Source organism: Mustela lutreola, chromosome 10 (genome assembly GCF_030435805.1).
Source record: "Mustela lutreola isolate mMusLut2 chromosome 10, mMusLut2.pri, whole genome shotgun sequence".
Taxonomy (NCBI): Eukaryota; Metazoa; Chordata; class Mammalia; order Carnivora; family Mustelidae; genus Mustela; species Mustela lutreola.
The window spans coordinates 77,442,969-77,470,083 of NC_081299.1; the positions used below are offsets into that span (position 1 = coordinate 77,442,969).

The 27,115-nt window shown below is 35.4% G+C and overlaps 1 protein-coding gene across 17 annotated transcripts in view; it reads right to left on the reverse strand.

The window, feature by feature from the left end:
• The window catches only part of HFM1 (helicase for meiosis 1), a 123,572-nt gene that overhangs the window by 17,592 nt on the left and 78,865 nt on the right, over positions 1–27,115 (reverse strand). For 15 of the 17 annotated variants that reach the window (XR_009344994.1, XM_059135283.1, XM_059135280.1 and 12 more), the window contains 9 exons: positions 26,824–26,921; positions 26,610–26,741; positions 24,013–24,098; positions 23,700–23,783; positions 23,428–23,585; positions 21,648–21,751; positions 20,957–21,106; positions 2,281–2,361; positions 1,852–1,967 (listed from right to left, as the gene is read on the reverse strand). Coding sequence is in view for 16 of the 17 variants with exons in the window: in XM_059135283.1 (XP_058991266.1) it covers positions 1,852–1,967; positions 2,281–2,361; positions 20,957–21,106; positions 21,648–21,751; positions 23,428–23,585; positions 23,700–23,783; positions 24,013–24,098; positions 26,610–26,741; positions 26,824–26,921 (1,009 nt within the window). In the remaining variant the exon portion in view is untranslated. The remainder of the gene's footprint in view (positions 1–1,851; positions 1,968–2,280; positions 2,362–20,956; positions 21,107–21,647; positions 21,752–23,427; positions 23,586–23,699; positions 23,784–24,012; positions 24,099–26,609; positions 26,742–26,823; positions 26,922–27,115) is intronic. The other 2 variants (XM_059135272.1, XM_059135274.1) reach the window with 2 other exon arrangements.

Consider the following 27,115-nt stretch of genomic DNA (forward strand, 5'->3'; position numbering starts at 1 on the left):
AGCCCTACTTGGAGTGTACAGATTACTAAAAATAATAACTTTCCTTTTTGAGAGAGGGGGAGAGGGGCACCAGGGTGGCTTAGTCAGTTGGGCATCTGTCTTTGGCTCAGGTCATGATCCCAGGGTCGTGGGATCAAGCCCCACATCTGGCTCCCTGTTCTGTGGGTAGCCTACTCTCCCTCTGCCTGCTGCTCCTTCTGCTTTTGCTCTCTCTCTCTGTGTCAAATAAATATATATATATAAAAAAAAAGTAAAAGAGGAAGAGAGAAAGGGAGGGAAAGGGCATAGGGTGAGGGAGAGATATAATTTTAAGCAGGCTCTTAAACCAGTGTGAAGCCCAACAAGGGGCTCCATCTCAACCCTGAGATTATCACCTTAGCCAAAATTCAGAGTCAGACACTTAACAAATCACCCAGGTGCCCCAATTAAATAAACTTTTAAAAAAATGAATATGGAAGGAAAGAGGGAATAATATGGGATGGAGAAGGAAAGAAGGAAAAAAGGATAAAAGAAAGGAAGGAAGGGAGAGGAAGGAAAAACTTGGGCTACTAAAAAATTAGTATCTCAGAGAAGATGGTCTCTGTTTCGATATGCATGCCTCTCCATTTCCCAGTATTCCCCTTATTTTAGCTGCATGACTTAAAATCTTCATTCTTATTAAAGCTCTAGAAAAGGGCTTTTCCTACCTCTTTTCTGTGGCCCGATCAATTATTTTGCCCTGAACATGATGAGGTAGGCTTAGAATAAGTCTGCTAGTGACCAGCCTATCAACCAGTAGGAACAACCATTCTTTCAGGACTTGGAAAGGAGGCTCTTGCTCAGTACTCATCTAGGTGCATGAATCAAAATCAACTTTAGACTTTCCATACCACTCCAGCACAGATAGAACCAGGAAAGAGCAAGTGTGTCTAGTTTTAATTGCCGAACCAAGCCAAACTACATATCCCTCACCATTTCCTTCTTCTTTGGTTTAAAAACAAAAACAAGGGCACCTGGGTGGCTCAATGGGTTGAGCCTCTGCCTTCTGCTCGGGTCATGATCCCAGAGTCCTGGGATCTAGTCCCGAATCGGGCTCTCTGCTTGGCGGGGAGCCTGCTTCCTCCTCTCTCTCTCTCTCTCTGCCTACTTGTGATCTCTCTCTGTCAGATAAATAAGTAAAATCTTTAAAAAAAACAAAAACAAATACAAAAAACTAGTAAGGGGCTGTAGAACTATGTCCCAAAAGTAGATTTACAAACTAATTATTAAGAACTACAATATTTTGGAGCACCTGGGTGACTTGGTTGGTCAAGCAGCTGCTTTCAGGTCAGGTCGTGATCCCAGAGTCCTGGAATTGAGCCCCATATTGGGCTCCCTGCTCAGGAGGGAGTCTGCTTCTCCTTCTGCCTCTGCCCCTCCCTGTGGTTGTGCTCTCTCTTAGTACCTCTTTCTCTTTCTTAAATAAACAAATAAAATTTAAAAAAAAAAAGAACCATAATATCTTTTCTCTAGAAACAATATTTTAAAAATGGCCATACTCCTAGGCAAGCCCTCAAGTAACTAAAATATATTTCAGATACCTACCTAACTGATACATAGAATAAAGGAATATTCATATACCTTAAATTACAAAACAAGGGCTAAATGTTATTAAAACTAACCTTGAGGGGCACCAGGGTGGCTCAGAGAGTTAAGCCCCTGTCTTCGGCTCAGGTCATGATCTCAGGGTCTTGGGATCAAGCCCTGCATCAGGCTCTCTGCTCAGCAGGGAGCCTGCTTCCTCCAATCTCTGCCTGCCTCTCTGCCTACTTGTGATCTCTGTCTGTCAAATAAATAAATAAAACCTTAAAAAAAAAGTGTTTTAAAACTAACCTTGAGACGTTTAACAGGAGGAAGTGATGAAACAGCATTCCTATTTCTTAAATCAGATAAATATGAAGAGATTGTTGGCTCTTTCATTTCTGACCTCTGTGCAACTCCAGTTTTACCTAAGAAAAGAAATTCTCAATTCTTTAGGTTAAACTTTAGGTAGTGTTCATGTAAAACCAAATTTCTTCATAACTTCTTTTTCTAAAAATTTTTTAATTTAAATTCAATTTAGTTAACATACAGTATTATAAGTTTTGGGGGTAGATCTCCATAATTTCTAATCTAATTTTTTTCATGTTATCCACAAAGAAAGAAAATTATTTGAGTTATAAACTGCATAATATAAATATCATACATAGGTAATTAGGATGTCATTACTATTCAAAGACTGTTCAATTTTTAAAACCTGAAATAAACTTTTATGGAACTCACAGCAGTCATGTCCACATGTATGTTTATTTTTACAGTGATGATTACATTCTCGATTCCCAGGTTTTTTGCAAGCAGTCATTCCTAAATTAATATAAGAAAAACAAACATATTTTTTACTGTAGTTCCTTTTACAGAGTACAAAAAGTTATGGTTTTCATACTTTTTCAAAATGTTAGCCTATTTTATATGTAATTTTTAAAATGATACTTTTTTTTTTTTAAGATTTTATTTATTCATTTGACAGACAGAGATCACAAGTATGCAGAGAGGCAGGCAGAGAGAGAGAGGAGGAAGCAGGCTCCCTGCTGAGCAGAGAGCCCGATGCGGGGCTCGATCCCAGGACCCTGGGATCATGACCTGAGCCGAAAGCAGAGGCTTTAACCCACTGAGCCACCCAGGTGCCCCTAAAATGATACTTCTGACAACAGCTAGTCCCTGCCGGGCTATTAGCCCAATCCCAGCTCCTCACAAGGAGCGTCAACCACCTATAAGCTTCTCTTTACCTCCCTGACATAAACAGAGCCAATTATCACAGAATATCAGTAACTCTTTTTTAAAAGATTTTATTTATTTAGTGACAAGAGACAGAGAGAGAGCGAGAAAGGCAGAGGGAGAAACAGACTCCACGCTGAGCAGGAAGCCTGACGCGAGACTCAATCCCAAAACCCCAGGATCATGACCTGAGCTGAAGGAAGACTCAAACATCTGAGCCACCCAGGCACCCAGAAATATAAGTAGCTCTTATCTTGAATGAGGTAAGAATAAGAAACTTCTCTGCTGCTTTATACTTACACTTAAAGTAGAACCTGGAAAGAAGCAAACATAATAGCATTTTGATGGTATCAGTGACAGTTTCTAGTACTTAGGACATCATACATATTTAATAAATGTTAGAAATATGTGTTTTGGGGGTATAAGGAATTTTCTGTATGAATTCACAGGAAGAAGATTGCTTCCAGCTTGACCCCCCAAGCTAGAACATCCAAATATATAATTTATTCTTCATTTATAATATTTTAAGTAGACTTTTTCTTGATCTTAGTAACAAGAGGGAAGGAAGAGACATCTGAACTGACAGAAAGGATCTGGACACGAGAAAGGGACCAGGGGAAGATGGTCCAGGTAGAGGGCATAATATTCAAAGACAGCAAACCACAGACTGTAGAAATAGAAATGACTTTTGTTGGAGCATAGATTTTAAGTGAACTAGAAATGTTGGAGGGAGTGAAGAGCTTTGAAAACCTTTGTAACATTTTCTGGTCTTTTACTCTTCATTTTCAGTGCTGTTGCTCAGTCAACTCTTTTCAAGACATGGCACATTTAGATAATAATAATATTTGTATAGCACCTGGAGTAAATGGATAAGGCAACTGGCTACATGCCTTAAGGGCCAAGCAGATCAATGTATTGGGTAGTGATAAAGTAATGAAAGGTCCCTGGCAGCTGGAAGCTGACAGGCTAAACCAGTGTTCCGAAGTGAATATAAACAACTTTGGCAGAATATAAACAGTACTCAGGTAAGGCCATTCTGTGACTGTAGTAAAGATCGAAATAAGACTACTGTGTAATTATCTCTGAAACTTGAGACAAGGACACTCAAGAACCACAAAAATAACGAAACATCCCCCTCTTCTGGCTAACACAAATGCCTACTATTTCCATAATCTTCCCATATCTAAGATAAGATACACCAAAATATCTAATACTTCCCTTTTTTAAAGTATGTAATCTAGAATTGACCTCTGCTCTCCCTAAACCCTGCTAAGAATCACCAGCACAACCTAAAATCCTATAAATAATTTTCTTCCCAACCCCTTGAGATAGAGCTGTGGTCTTTTGGTAGAGCTGGTAGAGCTGTGGTCTTTTGCTGTAACAAGTCCAAAAATACTTAACTTTCCTCAACTACAGGTGTGCTCCCAGTGGTCTTTAGATGAAAGGGTTCAACAATATATTTTGCAAGGTTTGCCATGGATTACTGGTTAGAAGTTTTGCTCCAGTTCAAAATTTCATCTCTCAGTTACCTGGTATCCTTGTCAAGTCCTACCATATTACATATTCAGTCCTCCTGAAGTTCAACTCTGGTCAGATCATTTGTCCACCTAGAAATGTTAGTTACTTCCTGTGCCAGCAAATTAATTCCATATTTAAAGTCCTCCACAATGTAATTCTAGCCTCCCTTTCTGGTACCCTAAATACTAATCCTAATTCATCAAAACATATTTGGTTGCCATTATTCAAATCGTCTCAAGACATTCTATGATTATAACTTTGATATTACCTTTTGTTTTAGAGGCTGCTTACTTCTTTGTCTATCAGAAGCGTATCGACTTTCAAGACCAACTTAAATGGTACCTCTACCATGGAGATCTACTCTTATCACCCCATCTGAAGTGATTTTTCTCTTTTTTGAGCCCCTATGGCATTTTCTTTGTCCCTCTTTACTCACTGCATGCTGCCTTATATATTCACATGAGAAACACATGGTGAGGTACAGGGCACTTTAAACTAAAATAAGAAAACATAAGTTTTAATATGGGCTCTTAACTGTAAAAAAACAGATTAAAAACAATATCTGTTTTGTTCACCTCATAGAGATGAAAAGATAAAATGAAATTAAGTATGTGAAGGCATTTCTAAATTAAGTGATAAACTAATATATTAGAGCATATATTATCTCTATTATTACTTAAGGATTATGCAAGTAACTATAAAATTAAAATTGTTTAGAATCCTATGAAGGAGAGGAACACAATGCTATATGATAATTGGAGACACCATCCTAGGTAGGAATGTCTTGGAAGGCTTCCCTAACTTCCCTAACTCAACTGAGTTGAGGACAAAAGAAAGAATGGGAATTAAAAAGGCAAGGAGGGAGGAGAAAGAGAGCATGGCATATGCAAAAGCTCTATAAGGGAAAGCATGGCATATAGGAGAAATTGAAAGATGGTCAGTGTGATTAATACTCAGCAAGTAAGAGAGAGCACACAAGATGAGATTAGTAGAGAGTGGTCAGGCTATTTTTGTAGAATGGCCCCACCATGGAACCCTGGTAATTCCATGTCTCTATATAGGCCATATCCAAGACTTAACTATTTATAGAATGCCCTCTGAACCTCTTTGGGACATGTCAAGATAGTCAATCTTGTGAGGTGGTGCTAAAAGACATTTCTCATCTGCTTCCTTAGCTTGCATGAGACTGCCATGAAGCAGTTTCTCATCTGCCTCTGGTTCCGGTAAGGCACTGGTCCTTCCACCTTGCCTCTTCCAAGGTACAGATACAGGCTATAAAACCACTTAATTGCAGCCTATAGTTGATGCCTCAAAAACAAAGCAGTCCACCATTGTGTTATCTGATCAGTGTTAACCTGTGGGATTAGGAATGCAAGCAACTGATAACATGCTGATCTTATTTTGCTGTCCACATAAGTAATAAATTGTCTAGGTCCATTTAGGTCTCTACTGTCCTTAACCAGCCAATTCTATGGAGGTGAGACAAGACTACCTAGCAACTGCCATCCCACTGCTGCTTAGGAATTGACTGACCATGTGACCTAGTAGGGATGTTAATGAATGGATCTTTTATTCTAAGGCCTAGGAGGAGACACTACAGTGATTTAATCAAGGAAGGAACATAATTAAGTTCACAGTTTGAAAAAAAGGCTACCACAGGAGTCTAGGCAAAAAAATGATGGTAATTCAGTCTAGAGTGATGATACTACTAAAGTCAGAGAATGGGCTGATTTGAGAGCTAGACAGAAAGAAAAAATATCTTTAATACTGAATCAAGTGAGCACTTTTCTTTCTTGAGCTGCTGTCTTGTTTTCCCTGAAGTTTTGCTGCCTTTCTTTTAGTCTTAAATTTCTTTTAAGTGTATTCAATATTTCAGAGACAAAAATAAATACATGGAGACACCATCTATTTATTCCCCCTTCATCACTACTTCCTTTCCTAAGCTCTCCATCCTCCTCCTAACATATTGTAGGCCTGTCCTATAACTGTCCTCCAGAATTTCCTTTCATTAAGCTTCTTGAGTGAATCCACTATTCTTGGATTCTTTGACTTCTTTTTTGGTTAACTGCTTTGTTATATTGTGCTCATACTCAAGCAACTGCCTCAGAAAAGCTGTGTGTGAGTTCAACTTTCTAAATCCTTGGATTTATTAAGATTACTTTACTTTTCATACTTAATAGTTTGGCTGGGTATAGAACACAGGGTTGAAAATCATTTTCCCCTGGACTTTTAAGTCTATCGTCTTCTACACCCAGTGCTGCTGATAAAGATGAACAAAATTTCAATTCTTGTTCCTTGAAAGTGTTTATGATTTTCTCTTTATGCACGATATTCTGAAATGTTGCGATTATTCCTTCTTTGTAGATATTCTTTCATTCATCCTAACTAGCACTGACTAAGCCTTTTTGATATGCAGATCTATATCTCCAAGTGTAGAAAATTTTCTTAAATTATTTCTTCTGATTTGTTTGTTGTCTCTTTCTGGAACATTTATTAGTCAGATACCAAACTCCTAGATTTCCCTTTATCTCTTTTATTTTCTGTCTCCCTGTCTAATTCCAGAGAATCAAGACTATCTAGATAAGAAATAGCAAATCTGAGATTCTAGCTAAGGTAGTCTAATTCCAGAGCTTGATCTCTCAACCACCTTGTCTCCCTCAAATAATGCATTTAATTTATTTAGGGAAGAAATCAAAGGATTTGGGGGGTGGGAAGTCAGGAGGAAAAGCCTTGTAGGTTGTTGTTTTGCAGTAAGGGATAAGGAATTGCTTTGTTCCTTAATCCAACTCCTAATAGATGCATTTCTAAACATCACCACAAGATGGTGTCCAATGATTATGTACTTTATGACTTTAAATGAGAGAGCATCCTCTCTAAATTTTTTGTCAAATACACTATTATTTTGTCATTTATTTATCAAGAAAACAGTAACACTAATGAATTGGAGTCCACAGTGCTCAGGCATTTCTTTTATCATTTTGTTTTTTCAAATATTTTAAATTTTCAACTCAGAATGACATAGCAACTGTAAATGAATTTACTAATGTCAAATCAATTTTTTCAAATTAAACAAAGTTCATACCTCTTACTGAGAATCTATTTAAAGGATCAAAAGTTTAAATGCCCAAATCTTATATATTAAGAATAGGCCTGAAAAAATTTTAAATACTTTACAGTCAAAAAAGTATATTTTTCACATTGTCATATCTTAAAAATAGCAAAAATATTTTTCCTTAAATTTTACAAAATGTTATCTATTTGACTATATAGATGAGAAACTACTGCTAAAAGAATGTTTTCAAACACAGGAAGCATGAAAATAATTTTTAGTTATATTATGTAAATTAAAGTGCATACTTCTGTTTTTATATATGGCCCCATAATTTGATATTATGATACTCAAGTATGTGCTGAACTTTCAAGCACATTTAGAAACAATTATTTAGCAACTATAGTCTCTGAACTGGATATTAGTTTGTATCATTTAATAACATGGTCTGACAGGAAGTCAGAAAAATTGAAATTTGGATTGTTTTAAAAAAGCCAAATTTTGTTCTAACAACCTTAGTAGGGTATAAATCTATGACCCCTTCATTGTGTCACATATTGAGAAAGGTGCAGATAGGATATGTATGTTATATTTAAAGGTGTAAGTATGTATCTTTATTTGGGGGATATATGAATTTGCATATAAGAACTGAATTATATAACTGGAATATTCACAAGATTTAGGATGGCTGAAAAATATAGATTTGAAGGAGTACATGCAACCCAATGTTTATAGCAGCATTATCAAGAGTAACCAGAATCTAGAAAGTGTCCCAATGTCCATTGACTGATGAATGGACAAGGAAGATGTGGTATATGTATGTATATACACACACACACACAAACACACACAATGAAATATCACTCAGCCATCAAAAATAGTGAAACCTTGTCATTTGCAAAGACGTGCATGGAGCTAGAGTGCATTATGCTAAGAGAAATAAGTTAGTCAGAGAAAGACAAATACCATATAATTTCACTCCTATATGGAATTTGAGAATGAAAGAGATGAACATGTGGGAAGGGTGGGAAAAAAGAGAGAGGGAAACAAACCAAGCGAGACTCTTAATGATAGAGAACTGAGAGTTGATGGAGGGAAGTAGGAGGAGATGGGCTACATAGGTGATGGGTATTAAGGAGAGCACTTGTTATCATGAGCACTGTGTATTGTATGCAAGTCATGAATCATTGAAGTCTACTCCTGAAACCAATACTGCACTGTATGTTAACTAACTAGAATTTAAATAAAAATTTGAAAAAAAAAAAGATTTGGGATGGTATATTTGAAGGGTGTGTGTGTGTGAGTGTAATAAAATATTATTTGTTTGATAGGAAGCATCTTTTACCCGTTTTCAAAGATTGTGCAAAATACATAGGGAACTTTTGCCCTTATAGAAGATTCATGCTAGCAGGAAGTATAGTAAACATTCCAACTTCTCATTACAATTTTAAGTAACAAACAAATCAAGCTACTTTAAACAAAAAGAGCTGGTGAGTGGGGGAAATGTGTTACATGAACACAGATATGTCACAGAATCCAAAGCAGCAATTCAGCGAGGCATCAGAAGGGACTAAAACCAAGAAACAGGAAGTCATCAGAATCCCAGCTCTGGCATTCTCACCTTTGCACCTCTCTGCACCTCTGCTTTAGTTTTCTGTTTCAAAACCCAGCTTTCTGTGATCCTTTCTGCATGTGGTAAAGGATGGGCAGCTGATGGCTCTGAGTTTATATTGTCTTTATGCAGCTCTAATTCTAAATTGTCTTTTTTAAACTGATTTCTGATGCTACTATAAAGGGCATTTTAAAAAATGATGATTTCTATTCCTTTTTTATTTGCTGGCATATAGTAATACTATTGTTTTTCAAATTTTTTAGTTGAAATATAATTCATACCATAAAATCTACTCTTTTAAAGTGTACAGTTTGGTAGGTTTTTAGTATATTCCCAAGGTTGTGTAACCATCATTGTATCTAATTCCAGAACATTGTCACCTTAAAAAAAAAATCACATAGCTATTAGTAGTTACTCTTTAGTTCTTCCTACACCCAGCCTCTGCAACAACTAATCAACTTTCTATCTCTATAAATTTGCCTATTTACACTTCCCATATAAATGGATCCTAACAATATCTGACCCTTTGCGAATGGCTTCTTTCATTAGCATAATCTTTTCAGGGATTATCCATGTATCAGTAGTTTATTCTTTATGGCTGAATATTCCATTATATGGTTATACTACATTTAACTTATTCATTCCATGAGTTGGTAAACATTTCAGTTGTTTCTATTTTTTTACTATTATGAATAATGATGCTATAAACATTCACATGCTAGTTTTTATATGTTTTCAATTCTTTTGGATATAAACACAGAAAAGGAACTGCTGGGTTGCATGATAATTCTATGCTTAACTTCTTGAGGAACTGGCAAACTGTTTTCCAAAGCAGCTGCACAATTTCACATTCCCATAGCAGTGCTATGAGGGTTTCAATGTCTATACATCCTCACCAACACTTACTATTGTCCATCTTTTTGACTAAAGTGGGTGGGAAGTAAGTGTCACATTGTGGTTTTGATTTGCATTTCCATCTTGACTAATGGTGTTGAGCAACTTTTCATGTTTGTATTGCTCATTTGTAGGTCTTCCTTGCAAAAATGTCTATTCATATCATTTGACCAGTTTGAATTTGGTTCCTTGCATTTTTATTGTTTGTTTATACCAGATACTACTCCTTTACCAGATATGTGATTTGCAAATATCTTCTATCACTCTTTGGGCTGTTCTTTCCACTTTCTTGATAGTGTTATTTGAAGCACAAAGGTTTTTCATCTTTTTTTTTTTTTTAAAAAGAACTTTACTTATTTGTCAGAGAGAGAGAGAGAGAGAGAGAGAGCGCACACGCCTGCCCAAGCAGGGGGAGCGGCAGGCAGAGAGAAAAGCATCAGCCAGATGGGAGACTCAATTCCAGGATCCCAGGATCATGACCAGAGCTGAAGGCAGATGCTTAACCAACTGAGCCATCCAGGTGCCCCCAATAGTTTTTAATTCTGATGAAGTCCAATTCATCTTTTTTTAGTTGCTTGAGCTTTAGGTGTCATACCTAAGAAACTATTGCTAATCCAAGGTCATGAAGATATAAACCCATGTTTTCTTCTAAGATTATTACAGTTTAACTCTTACTTTTAGGTCTTAACACATTTTGAGTTAATTTTTACATACGGTATGAGGTATTTATAGTATGAAGTAATACCATATATTGTATGAAGTAATTATGATATAATTAACTCAACTGACTATTCTCAGTTGTCCAGCTCTATTTGTTGAAAGGCTATTATTTCCCCCACTGAATTGTTTCGACAGCTTTGTTGGAAATCAACTGACCACAGATGTATGGGTTTATTTCTGTACTCTTAAATATATCCTGTTGATCTATATGGCTATTATTATGCCAGTACCACATTGTCTTGACTACTGTGGCTTTGTAATAAAGTTTTGAAATCAGGAATTGTGAGTCCTCTATTTTTGTTCCTCTCCCCATCCCAAGACTGATTGGCTAATCTGGATACCTTACATTCCCATATGAATTCTATTTATTTATTTAAATTCAGTTAGCCACCACTTAGCACATCACTAGTTTCAGATGTAGTGTTGAATCAGTTGCTTATAACAACTGGTGCTCATCACACTATGTGCTCTCCTTAATGCCTATCACCTAATTACTATATCTCCCCAACCACCTCCCCTCCAGCAATACTCAGTTTCCTATAGTTAAGAGTTTCTCAGTGTTTTTCTCCCTCTCTGATGACTTCCCATTCAGTTTTCTCTCCCCTCCCCTATGATCCTCTGTGCTCTTTCTTATATTCCACATATGAGTGAAACCATATAATTGTCTTTCTTTGACACATTTTGCTCAGTGTAATACCCTCCAGTTCCATCTATGTTGATGTATATGGTAACTATTCATCCTTTCTGATGGCTGAATAATATTCCATTGTATATGTGTGTGTGAGAGCATGCATGTAAAAATATATATATATAATATGCATATAGGCATGTAAAAATGTATATTTTTTACATGCATGCACACACACATATACAATGGAATATGTAATATACAATGGAATATATACATATTCCATTTTGTGTGTGTGTGTGTGTGTGTGTATTTCTTCTTTATCCATTCATCTGTCAATGGACACCTTTGTTCTTTCCACAGTTCAGCCATTGTGGACATTGTTGCTGTGAACACTGGGGTGCATGTCTTTGGGGTAAATACACAGTAGTGCAATTGTTGGATCTTAGGGTAGCTCTATTTCTAACTTCTTGAGGAACCTCCATACTGTTTTCCTGAGTGGTTGTACCAGTTTGCATTCTCACCAACAGTGTAAGAGGGTTTCCCTTTCTACACATCCTCGCCAAAATGTGTTGTTTCCTGTCTTACTAATTTTTGGTGCAATTGTAAATGGGATTGATTCCTTAATTTTACTTCCTTCTGTCTCATTGTTAGTGTATAGAAATGCAACTGATTTCTGTGCATTGATTTTATATCTTGCCACGTTGCTGAATTCCTGTATGAGTTCTAGCAATTTTGGGGTGGAGTGTTTTGGGTTTTCCACATAAAGTATCATGTCACCTGCAAAGAGAATTTGACTTCTTTGCCAACTTGAATGCCTTTTACTTCTTTTTGTTATCTGAGTGCTGAGGCTGGTACTGTATGTTGAACAACAGTGGTGAGAGTGGGTAGCCCTGCCGTGTTCCTGACCTTGGTGAAAAGCTCTCCGTTTTTCCCCATTGAAAATGTTAATTGTTGTGGGCTTTTTGTATATGGCTTTCATGATATTGAAGTATGTTCCCTCTATTCCTACACTGTGGAGAATCTCAATGAAGAAAGGATATTGTATTTTGTCAAATGTTTTTTCTGCATCAACTGAAAGGATCATATAGTTCTTGTCCTTTATTATTATTATTATTATTATTATTATTATTAATGTGATGTATCATGCTGATTGATTTGTGAATATGGAATCATCCTTGTAGCCCAGAAATCAATCCCACTTGGTTGTGGTAAATAACCCTTTTAATATACTATTGGATCCTACTTGCTAGTATATTGGTGAAAATTTTTGCACCCATGTTCTCCAGGGATATTGGCCTGTAATTCTCCTTTTGTTGGGCTTTTTGTCTGGTTTTGGGATCAAGGTAATGCTGGACTAAAATTAAAAAAAGAAAAAAAAAAGCTAATGCTGGTCTCATATGAGTTTGGAAGTTTTTATCTCTTTCTATTTTTTGGAAACAGCTTCTTCTTTTAATGTTTGGTAGAATTCCCCTGGGAAGCCATCTAGCCCCGGACTCGTTTGTTGTGAAATTTTTGATGACTGCTTCAATTTCCTTACTGGTTATGGGTCTGTTCAGGTTTTCTACCTCTTCCTGTTTCAGTTTTGGTAGTTTGTAAGTTTCCAGGAATGCATCAGCCTAATTTGTTGGCATATTGTAGCTCATAATATGTTCTTCAAATTGTTTGTATTTCTTGGTGTTGGTCATGATCTCTCCTCTTTCATTCATGCTTTTATTAATTTGGGTCCTTTCTCTTTTCTTTTTGATAAGTCTGGCTAAGGGTTTACCAATCTTATCAATTTTTTCAAAAAGCCTGCTTCTAGTTTCATGTTCTACTATTCTTTTGGTTTCCATTTCATTGATTTCTACACTAATGTATTATTTTTCTTCTTCTGCTTGGTTTAGGCTTTGTTTGCTGTTCTTTCTCCAGCTCCTTTAGGGGTAAGGTTAGCTTGTGTATTTGAGGCTTTTAAAATTTTTTTTTTCTAAGATCTTCTCTCTTAGGACTGACTTTGCTATATCCCAAAGGCACTGAAATATTATTTTTTTCATTTTCTTTTGTTTCCATGAATTTTAAAAATTCTTCTTGATTTCCTGGTTGACCAACTTATTCTTTAGTAGGATGCTCTTTAACCTCCCAAGTGTTTGAATTACTGACAAATTTCCACTTCTGATTGAGTTCAAGTTTCAAAGCATTGTGCTCTGAAAATAAGCAGGGAATGATCCCAACTTTTGGTACCACTGAGACCTGATTTATGACCCAGTATGCGATCTATTCTGGAGAATATTCCATGTGCACTTGAGAAGAAATGTGTAATCTGTTGTTTTAAGATGGAATATATCTGTGAAGTCCATTTGGTCCAGTGTGTCACTCAAAGCCCTTGTTTCCTTGTTGACCTTCTGCTTAGATGATCTGTCCATTGCTGTGAGTTCAGTGCTGAAGTCACCTACTATTACTGTATTATTATTGATGTGCATCTTTAGTTTGATTATTAATTGATTTATATAATTGGCTGCTCCCAACTTAGGACCATAACTGTTTATAATCATTAGATCTTTTTTTTGGATGGACCCTTTGAGTATGATATAGTGTCCCTCTTCTACATCTCTTACTACATGTAAGATGTAGTAAGTCTCATCCCTTACTACAGTTTTTGGTTTAATATCTAATTTGTCTAATACGAAGACTGCTACCCCAGCTTTCTTTTGATGTCTATTAGCATGATAAATATTTCTCCACTCCCTCACTTCCAGTCTGGAGGTGTTTTTAGGTCTAAAAGGAGTCTCCTGTAGATAGCATATGGAAGGGTCTTGCTTTTTTATCCAATCTGATACCCTGTGTCTTTTGATTAGAGCATTTAATCCATTTACATTCAAAGTAACTACTGAAAAATATTAATTTAGTGCCATTGCATTGCCTGTAAAGTCCCTGTTTCTGTAGATTGTCTCTGTTTCTTTCTGGTTAACGTCACTTGGGGCTCTCTCTTCACTTCAAGGATCCCCTTTAATATTTTTTGCAGGACTGGTTTAGTGATCACAAATTCTTTTAGTTTCTGTTTGTCCTGGAAGTTCTTTATCTCTCCTTCCATTCTAAATTACACCCTTGTTGGATAAAGTATTCTTAGCTGCATTTTTTTCTCATTTAGTATGCTGAATACATCATGCCAACACTTTCTGGCCTGCCAGCCTGATGTTCCTATCCCTGTAGGTTAAGAACCTCTTGTCTTGAGCTGCTTTCAGGACTTAATCTCTGGAATTTGCAAGCTTCACTATTATATATGTCAGATGTTCATCTATTTTTAATGATTTTGAGGGGAGTCCTCTCTACCTCATAGACTTGAATGCCTGTTTCCTTCCCCAGCTTAGAGACGTTCTCATCTATGATTTGCTCAAATATACTTTCTGTCCCTCTCTCACTCTTTCTTCTTCCTCTGGGACCCCAATAATCCTAATGTTTTGCTTTATGATTTCACTGATTTCTCAGACTCCCCTCACAGTCCATTAGTTGTTTTCCTCTGTTTTCTTCAGCTTCCTTCCCTTCCATCAACTTGTCTTCTATGTCACTCTTTCTTCTGCTTCATTGACCCTAGTTGTTAGAGAATCCAATTTAGCCTGCATCTCAGTTAAAGCATTTTTAATTTTGGCCTGATTAGATTTTATATCTGCACTAAGAGATTCTCTAATGTCTCTTCTACTTTTTTCAAGCCCAACTAGTAAGTTTATAATTTTTATCCTGAATTCCAGCTCTGACATTTTAGTTATATCCATATTGATTAGATCTGTGGCAGAGAGTATTACCACTGGTGCTTTGGCTGTGAATTCCTCCTCCTAGTCATTTGCCCAGAGGAGAATGGATGAATGAGAAAACAAAATTAAAAATATCAACCACGACCCAAGCAAAATATACACTAGGCAGTAATCCAAAGAGGTCAGAAACCAAAAAAGAAAAGGAATAAATAAATAAATAAATAAGGGTGGTGGGAATATAATCTCCCACGTAGACAAACAGGGTGATCCGCTTGGTCCTGGGTGTATTTTGGTCTGTTTGTTAGAAAACACTAAATCCCAAAATTGTAAAGAAAGCAAAACTGATTATATATATACACAAAAATAAAATTGAAAACAGTGAAAGGAAGCCAAAAGTGAAGACTACACCTATAATATGTAAATGTAAAAATGAAAGTTAAAAAAGACTTAAAAACAAAGAGTTGATAAAATAAGAAACTAGTTGAAAATGAAAATTATAAACTGAAAGATAAATGAACCATGAGAAAAAAAACCCTTAAATTATATATACTAATTTCCCCTATCACTGGACTTTTGCAGTCATGTGTGCTCTGTAAACTTGGTGTTGGCCTGATGTTCCAGCTGGTCTTCTGGAGGAAGGGCCTGCTGCACTAATTCTTAGGTTATCTTTGCCTGGGTGGAGTTGCACCACCCTTGCCAGGGGTCCAGGCTCAGTAAAAGCTGCTTCTGGTTGATCTATGTAACTTTGTTTCCTGAAGGCTTTCTATACCTCTTTAGAGGATGAAAATAAAAGTGGCTGGGCCCTGATCTCTAGCCTCAGAGCTGAAAGATCACAGCTCCCTCTCTTCAGTAAACCCTCAGGAATAAGCAGTCTTCACTTTTGTGTGTGCCAAATTCTAGACTCCTGCAGCCTGCACCTGTACTGATCCTCCCAGGGAAGGCAGAGGGTCATCACATTTCTGTCCTTTTGTGCTGTGGTTCATGGTTTATGACAACAGAACTGAGAGCCCCCTCCTGGTCTCACTGGCTGTAATCAATTTCCCCACTCCAGTCCTTGGGAACTCTGCTGGCTCAGGTACCCCCATTCTTTTGGTGAGCCAGGGAATCCTGAGAGGACACTGTCCCACCTAGAATTCTGCCCCACTTTACCACCTGAGCACCTATCAGGCAAGGATGTATCTTACTAGAGCAGACTTCTAGATTCTGATTTTGTGCTCTGGGGCTATATCACTTTCCAGCAGCTGGCATATGGATGCTCCCTCCCCCTCCCATTTATCTCCTGATACATCCCCTCAGATTCACTTCTCAGCCTACCTGCAAAAAGGTAGTTTTTTGGTTGCTTTTCTATTTGTAGAATTCCAGAAATTCTTTTCTTACATCTCAGATTGAATTCATAGGTGTTCAGAATGGTATGATAGTTATCTAGCTAAATTCAAGGGACCAGGTGAAACAAGGTTCCCTACTCTTCCACCACCTGTCTCCCTCTTCCCATATGAATTTTAAAAATCAGTTTATGAATTTATGCCAAAAGCAGAGCTAGGATTTTGCTAGCTGTGATTGATTTGGAAAATTTTGCCACCTTAACAATATGAAGATTTCCAATCCATGGACATAGAATATCTTTCCATTTATTTAGGTCTTCTTTAATTTCTCTCAATGGTGTTTTGTAATTTCCTGTGTTCACATCTTGCACTAATTTTATTAAATATATTCTTAAATACTCTATTCTTTTTAGTGCTATTGTAGTATTTTTATATTGACTCTGTATTCAGTGATATTTCCAATTTTATATATTAATTCTAACAGTGTGTCTACAGTCTTTTGGATTTTCTAGGTATATAATCATCTTTCTTTTGTTTCAAGTTTTACTTATTTATTTAACACAGAGAGAGAGAGAGAGAGAGAAACAAGCATAAGCAGGGGAAAAAGGAGGCAGATGGAGAGGGAGAAGCAGGCTGCCCGCTGATTAAGGAACGTAATGTGGACTTGATCCCAGGACCCTGGGATTATGACCTGAGCAGAAGGCAGATACTTACCTGACTGAGCCACTCAGGTGTCCCTATAATCATGTTGCTTTCAAGTAACAACAGCTTATTTCTTTCTTCCCACTCCTTATCACTTTTTTTTTTATTATATAACTGTACTGACTAGGACTTTTAGCATAATGTTATTTAACATTATGTAGTAGTAGTAGTAATAGAGTATATTACTCTATTACTATAGAGTAATAGTATTACTATATTACTCTATTACTATAGAGAACATTCTTGTGTCATTGTCCATCTAAATAGGAAAGTTTTTAAACTATTTCACTACTGTGCTCATTTGTTATATATATATATTTTTTTTAATAAAAAATGAGCATTGAATTTTTGTCAAATTTCTTTGACCTCTATCAAGAGGATCACATGGGTGTTTTTTTTTTTTTTTCTGTTAATGTAGTGAAATACACTGATTCATCTTTGAATGCTGAGGCACTCTTCCATACATGGAATAAGCCATACTTAATTGTACTGTAGTATGACTTTTAAATATATGGCTGGATTCTACTTGCTAATATTTTGTTATGAACTTCTGGATCTATTTCCATGACATACACTGGTGAATAATTTCCCTATTAATGTCCTTGTCAGGTTTTGAAATCAAGATCTCTGTGTTGGCTCTGTTCAAAAAAATTACAGCATTAGAAACTATTTTTTCTTTTTCTATTCTCTGAAAAAGTTTGGGTAAGTTTGATACTATTTTTTCCTAAATGTTTGGGGAAATTCACCAGTGAAATCACCTAATGCTCTGGATTTCTTTGTGGAAAGATTTTTAATTGCTTCAATTTCATTACTAGTATCAGACCACTAAAATTTTCTATTTTTTCTGTCAGTAAGTTTTGCTTCTCAGGGGTTTTTTCATTTTTACCCAAATTATGTCAAATTTATTGATATAAAATCATTCACAATAGCTTTATCTTTTTGATGTCTGTAGTGGTATCTCCTTTTTCATTCCTAATATTGTTAATTTGCATTTATCTCTTTATCAGTCTTGATAAGGGCTTCTTAAATTTATTAATCATTTCAAAGAACCAAATCTTAGCTTTGAGGATTTTTCTGCTGTACATTACATTCTATATTTCATTCACTTCTGCTTTTCTCTTTGTTATTTCTTTCTATATTCCTTATATTTGGTGTGTTATAATACTGAGGTAAGAGCATTTCTGATTTTAATACTACATATATTTAAAACTCTACAAGTCATTTCAATTACTGCTGTACAATAGCCAATTTAGTTTAATTTACAACAGTAAATTTAGTCATTTATTTGCCCTTTCGACTGTTTTTCATTCCCTCAAGCATTTCTGCACCTGTGGTCATTTTCGTTAAAGGAACTCCCTTTAGTATCTCTTTTACTGCAGGCCAATAAATTTAGTCATTGTGTTGGAGTGCTTCAGTTTTGTTTTGTTTTTCCTCAAAATATCTCTACTTCACTTTTATTTTTAAAGATACTTTCACTGAGCACAGAAATGCAGGTTAGCATCATTTTAATACATTTTGAAGCTGTTGGTCCATTATCTTCTGTTTCTATCATCACAGTTGATAAACCAGCTGTCAGTTTCACTGTTCCTCTTTTGAAGGTAATATTTCATTTTTCCATGTCTGCTTTTAAGATTTTCAGCAGTTTTGCTACAATGTGCCCAGTTGTGGTTTTCTGTGCATTTACCTCCTAGGGTTTGCTAAAATTCTGAATCTATGAGTTGATGTCTTTCATTATTTTGGAATGTTCTCAGCCATTGTCTCTGAATATTACATTTGCCCCATTCTTTTCCTTTGCTGCTTTAGAGATTTTAATTATGCATATTTTAGAACTTTTTGAGTATTATGCTTTTTTGTGTTCTTTCCATTCTCTTATCGCTGGGCTTTAATTTGAATATTTTTTCTTATTATGTCTAACATTTCACAGATCCTGAGTTTGTTTGGCTATATCCAATCCATAATTATTTTTTTAATATTTTATTTACTTATTTGACAGACAGAGATCAAAAGTAGGCAGAGAGACAGGCAGAGAGAGAAGGGGAAGCAGGCTCCCTGCCAAGCAGAGAGACTGATGTGGGGCTCGATCCCAAGACCCTGAGATCATGACCTGAGCTGAAGGCAGAAGCTTAACCCACTGAGCCACCCAGGTGCCCCTCCAATCCATTATTAAACCTACCAATAAGTTTTTCACTTCAGATAATGTATTTTTCAATTCAGGAAAGTCCATTTAAATCTCTGTGTGGATTATATTTTTCTGGTGAAACTTCTCAGCCTTTCATATTTTTTTTTCCTTTATTTTTTGAAAATACTAATCATAGTTATTTTAGAATCTTTAAATGCTAGCTCTCTTATTGTGAATCATCTACAGAGTGCTTTACTTCCTTTATACTGTTAATTATAAGTCATATGGTCTTGCCTCTGTGAATGTGTTGTCAGTTTTTATTATACCGCAAACATTGTATCTGTAAATTCCAAATTATATTATATTACACCAAAGAATGTTTCCTTTTTCCTGTGTTAGGCAAACATGGTGAGTGGCTGATCACATAAATCCCTTTTGAGAGCATAGCATACTTAGGCTTTTAATTAAGAGCCTACAGGTCCTTGACTCCTCAGTCCTGAAATGGTTCTCCCTTTGGAATTTTAGTTCCTTTAGTCTGCTTTCACAGATGTCCTAAAAATTGTAATATTTATAACTTAGGTAGGCTTTATAGTTGTTACTGTAGGTACACTGGCCTGCCACAAACTACTGCATCCTACCCAGAAATGGGAGCTCTTCTGTGGGTTTTTTTTTTAAATTAATTTTATTTTTATTTTATTTTTTAAAGATATTTTATTTATTTATTTGACAGAGAGAAAGAGATCACAAGAAGGCAGAGAGGCAGACAGAGAGAGAGGGGGAAGCAGGCTCCCCACTGAGAGAAGAGCCAATGTGGGGCTTGATCCCAGGACCCTGAGATCATGACCCAAGCCAAAGGCAGAGGCTTAACCCACTGAGCCACCCAGGTGCCCCCCCCCCCCCCCATTTTTAAAGACCTTAGTTATTTGCAAGAAAGAGCACATGAGAGATATGAGCAGGCAGATGGGAAGAGGGTGAGGGAGAAGACTCCTGGCTGAGCAGGGAGCCCTGATGTGGGCTCATATGTGAGGCCATAACCTGAGCCAAAGACAGATGCTTAATCAACTGCCACTCAGGCACTCTACTCTGTGTTCTTTAAAGAGGTGGAGATGAGTGTTCATGGGTTCACAGAATAATTCTCTATGTGCTCTTTCTGCCTTTATTCACTGAAGTTACTATTTATTATAACTACCAATTCAGAAAGCACAACCGTCTAGGTTACTTTGATAGGAGCTACTGCTTTCACATTCCTCAGTACCTCTTAGTTACTCCCCTTACATATAAGGTAATTAGCAAGCTGAATATTAACTCAGTATTAGTTACTATTAGATTTTTATATGTAAGAGCAATGTATTTATGTTTTTTTTTTAAATCCTCACTGAAACACTTACAGAGGATATAACACGATTTTCTTTAAAATATAGAAGGGGGAAACTGAAAAGAGGTACAGATGAAATAATATAAGCCATGAGTTGAACATTGTTTAAGATAGGTAATGAGTACATAAGGGTTCATTATACAGATCTGTCCAGTTTTGTGTATCTTTGAAATATTCTGTAACAAAAAATTCTTAAGTTCACTGTCACCTGATTTGCCTCATCAAATCTATAAAGTCTTATATATCATTTGCTCTTCCCCAACAATGGCCTTTAGGAAGAAAGAGGTACTGTAAATCAAAAACTGGTCAAATAATCTGTGCTCCAAATATCACCCCAATTGGACAAATATTATTTTTAAGAAAAAAATCCTACTATATATTAATGTAATTATTATGAAGCTTAAACATCTAATTCCCAAGTATCTACATCTTGAATGAAGCAGTACTATAACACTGATACTCCTCCCTAGCTATAACTTTGCTTTAATGCAATACAGTAATAAATATAGCTATTTACCTTTATTGGGTCCTGCTATTGTAGATCTATTTGAATGTTTAGAATGGGAAATCTCTGTTTCTGATTTTTTTCGCATAACTATTTGATTTTCAGGCCTCTTCGTAAAGCCTAAGTAAAAGACTGAAAATTTCTGCTGAATATCGAGTCCAACTGGAAAAACGAAAAGAGTATACAAGTACTTAAGTCCTATAAATCTAGCCATGAGATCATTTATTTTTTATATCTTTCACATTTCTATACCTTTTGAAATAAAAGAGCTAACAAGTCCAGGAAATAAAAATATATATAAAAAAACAAGAGTTAAATAATATAACAAGTTAAGGGGGGTGGTGGGTTAGGTGAGCCTGGTGGTGGGTATTAAGGAGGGCATGTATTGCATGGAGCACTGGGTGTGGTGCACAAACAATGAATCGTAGAACACGGAAAAAATTAAATTAAATAAAAAAATAAGTTAAAGTTTATACATTTATCATCATAAAAATAAAAATCAATGTTCCTATAACAATTGAAATTTTATTATCTTGTAAAATAAAATACTTATAAATGAACAGATATAATTTTAATTTTGTTATCTTAGTCCGTGCTATCTTTCACTTATCTAAATATATGCTTTTCTGTTTCAGCATGAAAGAAATTTTTAAATGCTATCATATTCTTTACATTTATGGGTTCATTACTTCAATGAACTTACCATATTCAGAACTAATTAGATTTATGCTAAGATCTTCAGAATTAAAAGCTCTCTTCACATCAATCTTTTTAGTCCAATTTCCAGCTTTTAGCAAAACAGAATCCCTGAAAAAGAATAACATCATTTAGGGCGCCTGGGTGGCTCAGTGGGTTGGGCCTCTGCCTTCGGCTCAGGTCATGATCTCAGGGTCCTGGGATCGAGTCCCGCATCGGGCTCTCTGCTCAGCAGGGAGCCTGCTTCCTCCTCTCTCTCTCTGCCTGCCTCTCTGCCTACTTGTGATCTCTCTCTGTCAAATAAATAAATAAAATCTTTAAAAAAAAAAGAATAACATCATTTAAATTGTAATTGGAATACTAAATGAAATAATATATTAATCATCAAGGGCAGACTGACCCTTAGATAGGTCCTATCTGGTACTAAGCAAAAGTCAGTACTGAAAATTACTTCCTGCAAATTCTGAGGAGGAAGAAATGGAGTGTCAATGGGGCTACCACAACCATAATTTTCTAACTACACATTGGCCAAACAGCTGATTCCAAGTTAAATTGCTTCATTTCAGATCCACCTGAATACATAGTTGATATCAACAACCCATGAGCTTGCCCATACATCACTACCACTTTCAAATGGCTATATATAAGTTGCACGAATTTGTGAGAACTTGAATAGTATCTTTAAAATTCATATAATATAGTCTGAGTCCAATAACATCACAAACCAGCAATCAATTTTGTGATTGAATTTATTTTAACTTTATATATACAAAACTGTCTTCAGACTTATCACAGAAAACAAAGATTTGTACAATGACATATTCTCTATAAATGTGTCATAGCTAGCTGCAGTAAAGCAGTTAATAGTGAAAGGGATGTTCTATTAGGCACTGTAGTCCTTTTAGGAACCTTGCATAGATGATTTTGGTAAGATATCTTCCAGTGCTCTGGCAACAATGAGGAGATTCCCATTTCTGAGTCACTGCTAAACCTGAACTTACAAGTAAATTAATACAATTAGGAGCACAGGCTCTGGAGTAAGACTGCTTGGGTTTAAACTCAGACTTTGCTATAAACTACCTATATGAACTTGGACAAACTGATTAAACTCTCTGTCTCAATTTCTTCCTCTATTAAGATAATGATAGCACTTGTCTACACAAAGATTAAATAATTCATTACCTGGAACCTATGAAGAGCTCAAAAAATATTAGTTATATCTATAATTGCTAACCTTACAGAGTTTGCCTATGGCATCGGAGAGAAATAACATTATCAGAAAAAAGACTAATGTAAAAATAATAGAATGGCATGCTAGAGAACCAGGTGTAAGGGAAGGTACCTTCTTTATATATTTGATCTGGTTGCCTGATCCTACAATGGAGCTATAGTAGTTTGCTGGACTTTATTTTGGAAATATTAGATATATCTTAAAAGGAGCAAGAGGAAGATAATGAAAGGGTAGTAAGGTTGTGAATGACTGGAGAAAAGCAAAAAATAAGAAACTTCAACAACAGTGGCCTATAGCTACTCCTAAAGGTCATTTATTCACTTGTTAACAAACAAAACAAAACAAACCATGGTGATAGATTTCACACTGTTCATTTGAGTACTGACAACAGACCCAATGTTAATACTTTCTTTAACAGACAAGAAACTACCCCATTACAGCATAAGGAAAATGTAATTTAATTAACCCCACAGTGATTTTGTTACTCTTTCTCAGCAGAATTTTTCTTTTATAGTATATGCTTAGAAATAAAATCAAGTGGAAATCGTGTACTTACATAATTCTGTGCTTAAAAACCAGCTGATTATCTGCATCACCTATGATTAAGGTAACATAGTGAGAATCTGGTGCTGTTCTTTTAGTTTGTAGCTGTTCAAAATTTCTTAATGTAATGGTCACTAATATTTCTGCGATGGTGTCACTATATCTTGCGATCTTTAAAAAAAGAATAGGCATAAAAGTGTTAAAAATAACCTTATTCAGCTCCAAGTCAGCTATGGGTAGCTTTATTCCTGAAAAGACAATGAAAATACCTTTAAAAAAATTTACCTGTTCCACTTCAAGTTCATATTTTGGCAGATACATCACTGTTTCTTTTATTTGCGTTCCAAAAGGGGGGTGTCTATTTAAAATCTAAAAACATTTATATCATTATAATTCTTACCATAAGGTTAGAAGTTCTTTTAGTAAATACTTTTCAGTATCAATAGTTTTAATAATGCTTATTCTCAAAAACTTAAGTTAAAATACTTATGACTATGAGAAGGAAAAAAAATTTTTAGAAGAAAAAAAGATATAAAAAGTAGGCTTTAAAATTTAGATAAAATTCAGGTAACATTAGGAATAAGTGAATATTAAATACCAGTTCAAGTTCTCTTGCATCTGTTTCTTCTATTTTTTTAAAGGAGGTCAAACCTGCATTTACCATTGCATTTGACAATGTTATACCTGTGGAAAATTAATCAAATAGCAGTTTTTAAACAATCCATTTTACACTAAATCTATACTTAACTTTTCAACAACATTAGTAAAAAATTTGTTTTAAAGATCCAGATTAACAACTAATTTTTGAAGTTTTTTTAAAAAGTTCTTCAGTTGGATTATTTGGGCTGTGACATTTATTCAATTGTTCTATTTTTTTTTTTTTTTCAAAATGAAATAAAACATATATTTGCTTTATAGAAGAGAGAGGACATCTTGGGTTCACAAGATGATTCAACACTTATTTTTATCATATGCCATCTATAAAGTACCAAGTGATTCCTACTGTTACATGTTAACTGTAACATGTAACATGTTTGAAGAGAAGACAATATGACTTATGGATGGGAATATTGCTTCATAAAGCTACAGTCCACCTTAGAAAGAGAGTTCTATGTTTCTGTACTGAAACCAGATAATTTTACTCTTCTAAAATTTCCAATTCCTTTCCATTGCATTTTGTATAAAGTGAAAATTTTTTACCATGACCAAACTCCCTTACCTATCTGACTTGACCAGTCTACCTGTCCCATCTAATTTCCTACCATTCTCCTCTTGCTGACAACTTTCTAGCCACATTTACTTTAATTTTGTTCTTCAAGTTCACGTCTAGTTTTGCACCTTCTCTGTTTCTTTATGCTTCAGGAAACTGGAATTTAAAATTCTTATACTCACAAATGAATTTAACCAAACCCCGAAATAGGAGATACTATCAGAAGTATAAAATTCCAAAATATTACCATCTTGCCTGGGGCACATATATTTCTGGCGGGGATATTACACTATTTCTTTTTCCATACCTTTAACTATACTTGAAAATTTCTCTTACTCATTCTTAAGATATAACTCCTAGTATTAATAATTCCTCCATGTTCATTTTCCCTCGAAACTTTTCCTAAATTTTAATTTTTTATAAACGTTGTTGAAAAATTAATTTGTAGTCATTCTTTTCCTGGTGCTCAGGAAGAATGTAGATTTTCTTTTTCATTTAGATTCTTCCATTTTCTAGTGTATTAATTTTGCTGGGCAATTTTTGCTTCCTTCTCTTCAGCCATACTGAGTTAGTATAAAAAACACATTAGTGTTCAACAATTTGGAAAAGATAGAAGTAAATGATGCCTGATTGACAATATTCTAGAAAGTCAGAAAGACTTTTTCAAATATAATGAAAATTTTCTTAATCATTTAATCTAATTTCAAAATTTCTCTAAGTTGTTATTTCCCAAATGTTATATGGAACCTCCTTCCCACTTTAGAACTCATCTTTGTGAGATGGGTACACCATCTGGTTTGCTAGGACTTCAGTAGAAAAGTGAGCCTTAATGTCAAGAACCCCTACTCTAATTTGACCTTACTTTCTTCCACCAGCTAATTCCCATCTTCACTGCAGCTCCCAGGACTGGCCAGTCCTCTGCTATCCCACTGATTTCAAACTTCAAGGAAATAATAAAGCACTTCCTCACAAAATAGTGGAGATCTTTGTTCTAAGGAATGATGAGACAACCTCTAATAACCTGTTACATATTTTTTTTTACCCGTTACATATTTTTTAATGTCCCCAAAATGTATATAAAATTATAAAGCAAACAAAGCTGTTAGTCATGGAGTAACAATTCTCTTCTTAGAGAGAAGGAGGAGTAGGATCACAATATCAAAGACACCAAATTGGAAAACTCTAGAGTATACCTAGTTATACCCCAGTCTTTGTAACTGGTACCCTCTAGAGTTCTTCAATACATAACTTGAGCTACATCTGAATAGGTAAGAAGTGATTATGCAGGATCTTTTGTCTACAGAATCTCTATGGAGATGAGAGTGAATATTGTCCTGTTACTGAAAAAAAAAAAAAGGGGGGGGGGGAGTTAAGATATAAATAAGTGATATAATTCTCTGTAATGAATTAGGAAAGGCTAGGATTGCTAGCTCTGTACCTTGTCATTGAGATCAAAACAAAATAATCATAAAAGTGGAATAGAGAACAATACATAGTTACCTAATACTAAAGTGAAATTTCACTCTTGGTTTGAGAACTAATTTAAAAATAAAAGTATTCATTTTTAGTAGGGTGTACCTGAGTGGCTCAGTTTGGCTCAGATTATGGTCTCAAGGTCCTGGGATGGAGCCCCACATCAGGGTTCCTTGCTCAGTGGGGAGTCTGCTTCTCCCTCTGCTCCTCCTCCCTGCTCATGCTCTCTCCCTCTCTTTCCTCTGTCTCCCCCTTCCCTCAAATAAAATCTTTAAAAATATTTTTTTAAAAAAGAGCATTCATTTTTATTAGACTTCTCAATTGATTTCAAATAGAATCCTTCAAGCAGGAGAAAATGAAAATCAGATTTTCAAGAGAAGTTCAGTACCTTATTTAGACCTACAAACACATTTTTTCTTAAAGTCTATTAATACCATAGAATAATTTTCCCAACAATGAAAAACAAAATAAACTGCAGACATTGACATTGTCTGCCTGTATTCAGTACCTACCAATTTTTTCCAGCTGTTTAGATACATGTAGAGAGTTTTCCCAAAGTCTGCATCTAAAACATTTAGCTAAAATCAAACTGTTCAATTGTACAGCAAACTTCTTTTCTTGAACAGCCACAAAATCTGATAACCCTAAAAAGAAGTTTCCAAAGTTAAATCTAGTGTAATAGTTTACTGGGAAAAATACTGAAAATCCATTAATCCTATAACATACATCTTGTAATTCGTGAGCCATTTCTGAAAATCTTTGAGGTATCTTGTGTCAAAGCAAAGTCTTGAATTGGAATGCATCCTAGCTGAGCCTGAATAAGACTAAAGGAAAGAAGAAATTTCATCATTTCCTTGTAAAAACTATTATCTCATAATATTTGACATCATTGATTGAAGTATCTCTTCTTAAAATTCCTTTCTACATTGATCTCTGTGACACTAGATGATTCTATATCTTGCACAAGATTGTTGTTGTTACAAGTTGTTACAAGTCATTGTTAATTTCTTTCCAACCT